The following is a 12,416-nucleotide window of genomic DNA, read 5'->3' as shown; positions in this document are numbered from 1 at the left end:
GAGAGTGGGTGACGGGCCCGAGGTCACCCAGCAAGCCCCCACGGCAGAGTGGGGATTCGAACCTGGGTGTCCTAGATCCTAATCCAACCCTAACAGCTATACCATGGCTGTAGTTAATAATTAATGAACGTGTTCCTCACTCCTCTTAATTTTTCACATTAGTTTCTCTGTGTCTGATGTCGATTTCCATGCTCTCTTAATGTCGAGAACACTGAATATTTAGAACATCTTCTTAAGAGATGAGCCATTCCAAACTAGATGTTTTTTGGAATTTGTTTGCTGAAAATCACTTCAGCTTCCAGATAACTGTCTGCCAGTGTGTTCAATAAGTGTTCCTGCTATTGAACACACTGGATGCCATCAGCAAAGCTCCCCTCCCCTCATGCTGTAGCCTACTGACATCCACAAATGCTGCTTTTTCTGTTCTTTCCTACACCCACCCAGGAAACAAGGTAAGCAAGTGCCAGTACTCCTTTCTCTATCAACAGATTGGGGGGAGGGGAAGAGAAGAGATTTCCAGATGGTGGGGTCTGGAGGCAGGCCACCACAGAAGGTAGTAAGCAGTGGCACTGCTGCAACGTCTTCTATTATTCCCCACACTGGAGAGAAGGTGAGAAATGCCAGCACTCCTTTTTCTGTCCTTTCTTTCCCACCTGCTGCTCTAGCCCTTGCCAGGGACAGAAGGTGAGCTAGCAGGGGCAGAAGTGGGGAGCAGCTTCCAACCCCTACCCTGCTCTGAGTACAAACATGGTCAGCACTCAGTACCCATCTCCTCCAGCTGCCAACTTCTTTTCTCTTAGTGGCCAGGAGAAGGTGGCAGGAAAGGCAGACTGAAAAAAGAGGGGGCAGCAGGAGGTGGGGACCAGTGCTGGGGTAAGGGGGGGGGGAGAAGAAGGGTGTTGAAGGAAAACGATAGAAGGTGGCAGCTATGGAAGGAAGGGGTAGAGAAAGATGGCTGGGGTGGCAGACACCAGAGGTGAATCTCCCCATAATCTTGTCCTGACTTTTATAGTTGATTTGGTTCTGAAACTGAATTTTAGATGAAGCTATCTGTACTGATGTTTTAAAATTACGCATCTTAATATGGGTATATTGTTAATGTAATATATTATTTTATATTAATATAGTATATTGATATTAATGAATTTAATGTTTTGCTATGATCTACCTTGAGTGGCAAGACATACAGGATATAAATATTTTAAACAAATGATAAATAGAGCTGTAAAGCATAGGCTAGACAGCTGCAAAATTTTAGAATAGCATATTCTACACACCACTTAAACAAATATATTGTAAAACCTTTCTATTTCATACCATTATACTCTTTTCGAATAAACCTTTCCAAACTTGCCAGAATCTGCTCTCTGTTTTGTTGTTCTGAGAGAGGAGGTGACAATTCATCTAAGCAAAGAAAAAGTTGAGACTCCTAACAACATAATCATCAAATGCAACCATTTTTAACACAGTTCTCACTGATTACTTTTATTAATCCCTAGGACTTCCCCAGAGACTTGTAGCAATGACATTTTACATTTAAGAAGTAAATTCTCTTTAAACATCAGACAAAACTCTCGAGCAGGGGTCTCCAAATTTTATGAACCTGCAAGTATCTTTGGAATTCTGGAACAGGGTGGTGGGTGCAACCACACAATGGTTGCAGCAGGAGATGGAGCCAACCACAAAATTTCAGGAAGTGAGGTTATGCATAACTCTAACATGGGCAGCCCATTTCTGAAGGGGAAGGGGTAGACAGGCGAAGTCCAGGAATGGCTCAGCCACGCCGCCTCCACAGAGATTTCCTGGCTGAAACATAAATGTTTAAAATGCATTTTTAAAAAGAAACCTGTGAAACTCCTCCATGGAGTTACACAGGAGCTATGCAAGCTGTTTTGCTGGCATAGCAACCCTGCAGCATAGAAGAGTGTTCCCATGCTGAAAAAGTTTGGAAGCAGATTGTCAGCTTTGCCCCTGGGAAGACCCAGGGAACGCCACTCTAATGCAGGCGCAGGCACCCGCTTCTGGACTTTTGCTACCTACACTGCTGCATTGCTCTATGGTGCCAGCCTAAGTGCCCCCGCGCTGGTGTTTGTGCCACTTTATCATAGCGCAAAGCGGCACGGACACCGGAGCAGGGTTACACCCGCTCCTATGGTGCTTCACCTCCCCCCTTCAGAATTGCCCGGTAGCTCTTCAACATTTCAGGCAAACGCTCTGCTTAACAGTGTGCCTTTTAAAATGAAAACATTGTTTGAAACTATTTTATTGCTAACATATCGCTTACCCTTCAGTCATGCAATAAAGATCTTTGAGTTCTGGTAACAACCTATGTATTTTTGAATCTGCACAACCAATCAGATCTCTACTAGCCAATCTGAAGCCTGGCTGGGTAAGAGCCCCATCCACTTTCTAGAAACCCTTGGTGGGCATCAGAAAAGGTGTCAGCAGTCACCGTGGCATTGCTGGGTGCCACATTGGGGATTCTTGCTGTTGAGGACAAAATTTTAAGGCTTTGAGTAGGTGCTATAGAATCCTTGATTACCAAAGCCATTTTTTCCCACTTCAAATTTCCCCACTGTCCTGGTAGTCCTACTATGAACTAGAATGGGAATATATTCTTTGCCAGTCTCATCAAAGTAACTTTCACCCATTGCCTTCAGTAGTGGAAACCCTTAGGCTATAAGACAAGACCAGTCCTGTATCATTAAATTTTAAAATGGAATGCATAATTTGGCCAACAGCAAAACTGTACTTACCAAAGCACCTTTTACAAACTAAATCAAGTATTTCTCTAAATCTACTTGTCATTGGTGGTAGTGGTTTCAGATCAATTTTCTTAAAATCCTCTGGGCAGTCATTTTTGGAATGGCCATCCCTTTTGCAGATACTGCATACTATAGTTGGAGGCTATGGAAAAATCCAAACAAAATGATTTATTTTAAAATTGTGTAAGTGGTATTTTCCTAAGGATATCTGATGTGTTTCAGTAATAAATGAGTTCAACTATCAACTCAATTAACTGGGCAGCTTTGAAGAGTCTCTATCTTTCAAACCTACTTCTACGTAAGAAATTGGGAGGAGAAGCACAAGACTGTATACTGTATGTAATCAACCCAGTCTCCACTGGAAGCCATAATCAACCCTGTATCTCCTGCCCTGGCAAAGTTCAGCTCAAATGGCACAAATCTAAAGCACACAAGATGTCGAGAACAAACAAAGAAGCTGTAGAACATAGCGAGATTTGATTACAGGCAATTTGTATAGCATCCTGAATTTTTATTCTAAACTGAACAATAAGCTCACAGAAAACAGCTTCTGAGCTTCACTCAGATTTATACATAATTACTAAGCTATCATTCTCTTTACTTAATATTTAATAGTAAAGCAAGTGGCTGATACCAATAATGGAATCAGCAAAACCAGATTAGGTAAGGATTTTGAAGCAGTTTAGTGACTACAAGTACAAAACATATGGCTTTGTAATTAAATAAAAGAAAAAAACCACCAAAGCATGAGGACTAAGCATCCTCTAGCTGCCAGAAAATGCAGAGAACAGCTGAGAGTCAGTTAAGTGTGTGTGTGTGTGGGGGGGATACAGAGAAATGGGGAACTGGCTTGCTGAAGCCCTCAAAACTTATGGAATCCTAGACAAGGGGAAGAGGAGGGGACTTTAAAACAATTGCCGACTGCCTCTAACAGCAAAATTCATGACTCTGTTCTGATCACTACGGCACCCAGAGGGAAACACCCACAAGCAACATTTTTGCATTCCTGAAAATAGGCAAAGAAATATGGAATTCCTTACTCATTTCAAAAAGCCAGGTGGGGGAGTGAGCCTTCCAATAAGGCAGGAACAGGACCATGCCTGTGTGTTACCATAGAATACTGGCAACATGAGATCATAGCACAGACCCAAATCCTCAGTTTGCCTGGTGGTCATTAGAATGAGAAGCAAGTGGCTGGCTACTTGTTTTACTTCAGCATACAGCCTAGTGGTGAAGGAAAACCACTGGGAGGGGAGAGATGTATTGACTCCAAATGTCACTGTCACCTTCCATAAAGATCCTTTAAACTATAAGGTAGGAAGCTTAAATAGTCATTTGTGAAGGATTAATTAGGATAAGACTATAGCTTTATTCACTCCTATTAATCCTAATTAATACCTTTCAAATTACCATTTACACTGTGAAGGCAGCACCCCAAAACGGCTGCCAAGTAGTTCTCATAACAATTTAAAAGAGTTGGTGGAAAAAGATTGGGGAATATGTATGCGATGTAACTTTGGATCAGGAAAAGGCAGCATCTTCACCCAAGGCCTATGTGAAATAAGGGTCAAGCCACTTACATCAACTCAGTGTAAAAGCCAAAGAATTGTGGGAAAAGGATTATACCATTATATCAATTGGGTCAATAACTAGTTATTTCCCACAGATCAGAATGCTTGGGGCCAGAAGTGGTCTGTATATCAGATCTTCCCATATTTTGGAATATTTGCATATACATAATGAGATATCTTGGGGATGGGACCCAAGTCTAAACACAAAATTCTTCTGTTTTATATACACTTTATACACGTAGCTTAACAACAATTTTAAACAATATTTTAAATAATTTTGTGGATATTAAACCATCAGAAAGCAAACTGGCATGCTGCTGAGGGCCTGTGAGTAATGCCTGCATGCTGGCTCAAAAAGTCTGGTTTTCAGGTCAGTCCAGATATCGGATGTCTGGATAAGGGATACTCAACCTGTACTAGCAAAACACACACCCCCTTTTCCTTGATTCATAATTCTCTACCATGTCCACAATCAGGAAAAAACTGAACATGTTTCTCAACACAAAAACGGCAAAAAGCTTGGTTTACACAGGAGAATGAATAAATCAAAATATCTTTAATCTTTAAGATTAAGACATTAGTTCCTCAAAAACAATGATGAATTGCAAAGGTTTATGCTGTAACAAATTCTAGTTGTTCAGCATGTTCTATCATCTTTGGCTATGCCATGGTTTATTCTGGCATATTCATAAAAGGTAGTTCTACATAGTGGTAATAAAAAACAGTGATTATACACCTTGGATACATACCGTTTTCAAACTTGATTATATAATAAAATTGTAAGACTAAATACATGTCAAAAGCAGATTCGTCTTCAGAGACAGCGAAGACCGAAGACAAGCAATTATGAGGACACAATTATCCAAATGTCAGAGTCTGAGCAGGAGACCCAAAAGTCTGGACATATTAGAATCAAGAAGATGTGTTAAGGCCCAAGAGAAACTGTCAAATAATAACTGTGAAATATATAAGTGGACTAGAATAAAGGTGGCATGTGGTGGCAGGTGCTGTCTTAAAAAATTGTAGTTTACAATAAAAGGTATGAAGATATGTATTGCAATCGTTCAGTGTGATAACTGATGCAACATATTACACTTTAAGCAATGGACCTACTAGACAGATTTTGTGTATACTGCAAGGATTTTACTAAAATACTTATATAGACCTAGATGCTGCAATAGGATGTAAGGGTTTTTCCTAACATGATGATTCTTGCTGAGATGAGATTCAAGAGATACATTACACCAGTAAGGCAAAAATGCATTAGCCACAGCAATCTAGGGAAGCAATACTAAGAAGGTCTGCTCAGAAGTAAGTCCCATTTTATTCAGTGGAGATTACTCACAGGAAAGGATTCTTACAACTGAAGCCTGTTTTTCTTTGGCTAAGGATGAAAGCAGTATACCATAGCTGACGTCAATTTCAGGATGCCATGAAAGAGACTGACCATACAGACAGCAGTTATGCTCCTTCCCAACTTTCCATTCCTACTCAGTTTTTAGAAGATCAGGAGACAGGCGATGCCAAAAGAAATGTTCACTTCCTGGGGCAAATTATACCCCCTGATTTACAGGACCCTCCCCACTGAAGAATGTAACTACTGAAGCACAGGTGTCTGTTCTGCAGCATTTCATAAAAATGGAGTATATAGTTGCAGTTCTCCATTGGAGTGGTCACCCCTAGCTAAAGTACATAGACGATCTTGGAATGAAGGAAGAACTCCTCTAAAGAGACTGGCTGTGCTTCCAGCAGAAAACTTAGGAACTATACAAGCCTGCTCTCTGGTTAAAGGCATGACATTTCTCAGTGTAAAAGGCAGACTACACATGAAGCAAATAAAAATAAAACTGGGAAGGATCTCCTTTATGGATCCAATGTCAAGTTTGCTAGCCTTGCCTTTTGACCTTTGCTTCCAGTTATCCTCCCAGCTGAATAAACACATAGTACATTAATTTCTGTAATACAAATCATACAATAACGTTTTGCGCATGCATTACCTTTCCAGAAGTCAGAATAAATTTATCAAATACATAATGCATATCTTCTGTGGTGACTTCATCTTTAGTATGTCGAATTTCTCCTACTGCTTGGCAGTTGTGCGAGGTAGTTGATGTGGTCGTGCCTGAGCACATACTCTTCTGCGAATGCTCAGTTTCTGAATTCTGTCTACTTTTAGTGTCAGATAATTCATCAACAGAATTTGTGTTGTGGGACCGATGCTCACTAAAAATGCAATGGTGACTTAGTTCCTCTTCCACTGAAGGTTCTTTATCATCTTTTGCTTTGAATGATTTTTGTTCTAATTCACAGCACTCATTAGTTATAAGGGATTCAGTTTCCTCTTGGCCTTCAGATTTTGTATTTAAAACTTCTGGTTTCTTGACCAGCAAACTTTCTAAGTTCTTGGAAGTACATCTCCTGGACGTAGGCTCCGTTTCACTACATTCATTGAACTCACATGCTTGTTTAATACACCCAATGTCTGTGTTCTGTTTCTCTGCAATGTTGGCCTGCTGTGGAAGGCAACAATTGGCTACAAGTTCTCCAGTTTTTTTGCTACCAATTTTTCCCTTTTCTTTTTTCTTGGTATCAAGTTTGGACTTAATTCCATCTTTATTCTGTGGACATGCAAAATACTTATATGCTGTCCTGAACCTCTCCAGGATGTACTCAAACACCATCTGGCTGTTCAGGCTCCGTGCAACATTTCTTTTTAGTGCAAAAGGATCTAGAAAAAGACAAATTAAAAAGCACAATAGTAACATATTGTATTTCAAATAATCCAAACTGTTGTGCAAGAAAACATCCTCCCTTGAATATAATTATTCTTATTACAAGGTTGAACAATAATATAGAACAAAGACATAAAGAGCAGTGCGATGTTTCCCATATCAATCAGTATGGTTGTTTAAATATAATTTTTCTCCTTACCTTATTTGCTGTTTGTTTGTTTGGACTGTTAGACAAGGAAATACTGCAGTACATGATTTTAACACAGTATTAATACAGTCAATCCAATGTAAAAGGGCGTTATCAAAGCAATGATAATAAATTATTGCTTAAAATTTGAAACCAACTGCTTGAGCCATATTTATATAACAATATGATCTATTCTACTAAAGAAACATTTAAAATAAACTTGTTAATACTCTCAAATAGTTATGGGCAAATGAACATCACTTGCAAGGCTCAAACATACAACCTCCATAATTTCCACATTTCTCCCTAAAACACACATTTATTTACACAAAGTTAAGCAAGTAAGGCAAACTTATAAGAGTTCCCTAATTCTATTATTAGTGTAGTACACCCCACCTTCAATGGCTATTCGCCTTTTAGGCCAATTTTTGTTCTCTCTGGTTAAAAGTTCTTGTACCCGTATGCTGATAACATATTCTTCCAAAGCGAATTCCAGTGTATAAAACTTCAACAATTCTAACCACAGCTGCCCTAGAGATATCTGGTGCGGTGTTTCCAATGCTAATGGAGACTGAAAGAAGAAGAAAAGGGAAACTTAAATTTCTGGTTCTTTGGTCATAAAATTTTATAATTCCAAGACAGAAGAGAGAAATCTACATTCAGTGGACTTTATCTAAACCCAACGATCCTTGCAAAGAACTTGTTAAAATCCTACATCAGTTTGGTCAATTTACATTCAAAGAGAATAACATACCTTGCCATTTTTCTCCTTTGGATGGCTAAGGGCGTCCGTTTCTATACTTGCCGCTTTCTTGTTACCACCTTTTTGCTGGTCACCTTTAGCTTTGCCTTCTACACCTGCTCCATTTTTCCCTGCTCCATTATATGATGGTTTGTATTCCCACACCACAAACTTTTCATCTTCAATGCCCTTTAGCTGGTAGTCATCAACCTTCTTAGAATCAAAGCTTTCGATCTAAATCCAAACAAGGCATTCAAAAAACCAGTTTTAATGCCAGAAATAAATACTGGCTCAGGGGTTTATTCATTTTAAATCAAAAATTGTTCTTAGACAAAAACTCCACTGTTAAGTTGCACTGTTATTACGTACAGACCATTTGTCTAGATGTTGACAGAATTCTCCGTAACTGTAAAGTTGTTAGATATCAATAGCCTTTAAATAACAAGAGTGGCCAATTCCTAAAGAACTATTTCAGACATTGCTAAGGCCAACTGACTTTCTTCTTTGAATATAAAACCACCATGCCATAAACAGCTTATGGATCTGCCCTCAGTTCCCAAAGAGATTTGCCATGTGGCATGGGAGGCAACTGTTAAAGAAGCACAAGTCTAAACCTCCCTTGAGTCTACTTGAACTAACTTACAGTTATTTGGATCCAGACTTTTATGTGTTTTTAACTTACCCAATTGCCTAAATATGATGGTAATATACGTGGTTCTCTTTGTTGAAGGAAAAATATCACCATTAAGGCAAAGGAATATGAGGGGATCCCACCTTCGGCCTGACAATCAATATGGCACAACTATAAAGAGGGAGAAGACAGGTCAGAATACTGTGATGAAGTTCTACTAAAAAAAAGAAAAAGAAAAAAACATGCAGATAATATCACCCCTCAGTTTAGCCAGCATTTTCCAGTCACAGGAGAAAGGCCTGTATAAATCTGAAATTACCTGAACAACCAATAACAAAACGACCAGTGACTACAAATCAACTTGATACAGAGCACTGGAAAAACCAGAGCATAGCACATGGAACCGTGATGATCAATGGTTCTCAAACTGGGAGTCACAACATAAAAGTAGGTCATGGCGTTCTAGAAGGTGGGTTGTGAGGCTCAAACTCCTGAGCTGACCGAGGAGCCACTGCACACCTCTCTCTCCTCTCAACCACATTCCAACCTTCACCCTGAAGCCCCGTTCATTCCTGAGGGCTCAGATCACTCCTAACCACCAGCACTATGTGAGGTGTGGGGTGTGACATACACCCAAGGCCTCCTGGGCCAGTACTGCCAGTGGCCAGGTCCAAACCAAGCCCCAGCCTCCAGCGCAGGGTCAGTGGCCTGGAAAAATCCTTTGGAGCGGAAACTTTCAATCCTGCAGACTGAATGGAAAAGCGATGAAAGAATGAATCAAGAGGTTTCTTTTTTCAGCATTTATCCCTTCCCATCTATCAATTCTCAGGGCTGTTTAGGAATCTTTACCTCATTGATTCTTAACAGGGACCTGAGAGGGGGCAATCTACAAATCTCGGGCCACATTCAGAAAAAGAAAATACTGGGCATTCAGGCTTTGGGAAGAAAATACTGGGCATTCAGGCTTTTAGGCAGTCCCTTCTTCCCCCTGCAATGGCTTCTGACAGCCAGCAGAGGCAATACGTTTTATACTGCTGATCCCACTTTGAGACTAAAATCCCAAATCCTAGATTTCTACCACGGGCTTTTTAAAAATTGACACACAACAAATAAGAATTCAACCTAACTCTAAGGAGGTGGCTGATGACCATTAGGCAACAAGGCTCTGAATGTACATAATGAATGTACATAAAGTTGCTTTTTCAAGGGTTCTGAATGTACATAAAGTTGAGTTTTCAAGAGTTCTGTATTTATGTCCTTTTTTTACTTGTGGCTTGGAGGGCATTCAATTAATGCTGGGTCTTTGGTGGGTGGTAGTGAGATGAAGCTTAAAAACCACTGCTCTTTGGTGACTTCAATACAGTAATTTTCTTTTCGCTATACTAACCTGTTGTATGTATAGATTTAAACTCTAAATAATTTGGTTAAGACGCAACAAAACAGTCAGGATCCAAAGTTTTCTGTTTGCGGGCCCAAGCATTTCAGAACATACAGTGCATCTTTTCTGATTCTGACTTACAAATCAAGCCCCTTAAACTGTATTGGGGGCTGCTATGAAATGTCCTTTGACTATTGGGAGCGTCTGTTCAGTTGGTGTAAGTATCTTCAATGGGGAAAGGAGGCAAGAGAAGCCTCAACACACAGACACATGCTTCAGTATGAGCAGAAGTCAACCTACAGTCAACCATTTGGATGTCATCTGATCCAATAAGCGACATAAGCATAGCTGTATGAGATAAAAGACTATTCTTCATATTACCAATAATATGACCAGTCACCCAAGTGTAAATTTTAAAATTATATATTCATATTAAGTACATATGCAACAACAAACTTACTCTAGCCCAGTAGCGAAAAGCCAACACCAGAGGAACAAGGACGGGCTCTAGTTTGCCAAGCGCAGCCAGCAGGTCCGTTGTAAGGCAGGCCACATCATTTCCAGCACTTACTTTGCAAGTTAAACCACTGGCATTGAAAGGAATTGTAAGAGAAGATGTAAATCAGAGGATTGTTCACTAGTGAATGAAATTTGCAAAAAAAAACCATGCAATTCTTGCCATATTTTGACATTTAGATTCCCTTCTCCCCAGATACTGAGGCCACTTCCACACGAGCTAATTGCCCCAGATTCAATGCTACTGGGGAGTGGGTTCTTTTTTTCTGCTTCCCCACAACATTGTGGTGCATCCATGCATCTCCCATGGTTTCCTCTGGCTTTTCTCCAATCTTTCTCAAACCTGCTTTGCTCTGAAGTTTTCGGAATGACCACAGTACACCTGGGATAGCTGCTCTGTTGGAGGGAAAGTTCTGATTTTCCCTGACCCTGTCTCTGCAGCAGCTATTTCCTTCCCCACACGCACAACAGGAGGCTTTTTAAAAAATTGGCAATTTCATATTATTATGTCAATATATCATTATAACAATAAGTGAAACAAGTTCTGCAAATTCCCAGCTTTAAAAAAAAAGTCTTTAGACATTTCTGTTGTGGATATATGAGGGGAAAGGCATATTGCTGCAAGGGAAAGGGCTAGACACCTACCTTTCAAAATGAAAGCTGGGAATTCAGAGAACTTGTTGTACTTACTGTTATAATGGTATATCAATGTAACAATATGAAATTGCTAATTTTAAAGAAACCAGAAAAAGCTCCAGTAGCCTCGGGTGTGTGCATGGAGACTGGGGCAGGAAATCCAACCATGTGGAAACCCTGCCACCACTTCACAGTATCAGCATCCACACTGGCAACAGGGAAACCACACAAGCCCATGGGTAAACCATCATAATCTTTTTTTAAAACCTGGGGCACAATCCAGCCACAATATTAAGCAGTTTTAAGTCACAGTGATTTCAACTGAATGGTTAAGAATATGCTTAAATTTTTCCCACTGAAATAAATAGGATTTAACGTAGTTTCACTTTGCCTAGAGTGTGCCTTTTGCAGGTTGTAAGGCATTTGTGACAAGTTTTACTCCTTCACCATCTGAGGCCTTGCTTTAGAGCTTTTTGCCCAAAGAACTACATTCTGCAGTTCACAAAGGATTTTACAATAACAGATTTAAGTTTGTTATCATTTTACACAAACACATAACACAAATTACACAAACCTTTGAACATCTTTACAAAAAACAACAGGAACTTTGGCATGGAAATCTGATTCCACATCAGAGTAAGAAGCTAAAGGAGGACAAAAAAGAAGAGTATATCAAGAAGTAGAAGAGCCTTCCACAGATCTCTCAATTTTTTGACATTTAAATCCATCTGGGTAATATAACAGGTTAGAAGTGTATTGTGGCATTTATCAGATATTGTTTCTACTCCCAGCATCAAACTACAAAGAAAACGAGTGAAAAATAACGAAAAAAATAAACTTACCGCTGTTTTTTAAAATCTCAAGCACCTGTATCAAAACATCTGGATGACTCATCTAAAATAATGACAAAGAAGTTTATCTTACCCTCATTTTGAGCTGTGAAAATTAACATGACAATCATATTCTCAAAAGTAACAGGATACCATCCAGGCCTGTTTGCTTGGGCAAAAGGCAAGCTACAGGGCCTCTACATATGCAAACAGGCCTCAAGGTATTTGCTTCTGAAACCTGAAGCCAATTCCCCAGTGGTATGAACACATGAAGCCCCCAGCATTGTGTCACAGTTGTACTGGGCATGCACCTGCAAAGCCAGTCATGATACTGAAATGAGAGACCCCATACACCTGGTAGCCAACACCTCTCACTGGGGTCAGCCTGCGCATACCTGCTTGGTGCCCTCTTATGAATTCACTGCATT

General features: G+C 39.9%; 1 protein-coding gene across 1 annotated transcript in view; it reads right to left on the bottom strand.

Annotated features, from left to right (window-relative positions):
• Nucleotides 1-12,416, bottom strand: part of TUT4 (terminal uridylyl transferase 4) — a 39,798-nt gene that overhangs the window by 20,720 nt on the left and 6,662 nt on the right. Inside the window, exons 6-14 of the mRNA XM_056867634.1 lie at nt 12,001-12,052; nt 11,733-11,802; nt 10,467-10,593; nt 8,680-8,799; nt 8,010-8,231; nt 7,652-7,826; nt 6,334-7,064; nt 2,757-2,907; nt 1,318-1,404 (exon numbers count right to left, since the gene is read on the bottom strand). Coding sequence (XP_056723612.1) covers nt 1,318-1,404; nt 2,757-2,907; nt 6,334-7,064; nt 7,652-7,826; nt 8,010-8,231; nt 8,680-8,799; nt 10,467-10,593; nt 11,733-11,802; nt 12,001-12,052 — 1,735 coding nt within the window. The remainder of the gene's footprint in view (nt 1-1,317; nt 1,405-2,756; nt 2,908-6,333; nt 7,065-7,651; nt 7,827-8,009; nt 8,232-8,679; nt 8,800-10,466; nt 10,594-11,732; nt 11,803-12,000; nt 12,053-12,416) is intronic.

This window comes from Euleptes europaea, chromosome 2, assembly GCF_029931775.1.
Source record: "Euleptes europaea isolate rEulEur1 chromosome 2, rEulEur1.hap1, whole genome shotgun sequence".
Lineage (NCBI taxonomy): Eukaryota > Metazoa > Chordata > Lepidosauria > Squamata > Sphaerodactylidae > Euleptes > Euleptes europaea.
This window is presented reverse-complemented; position numbering and strand designations above follow the sequence as displayed.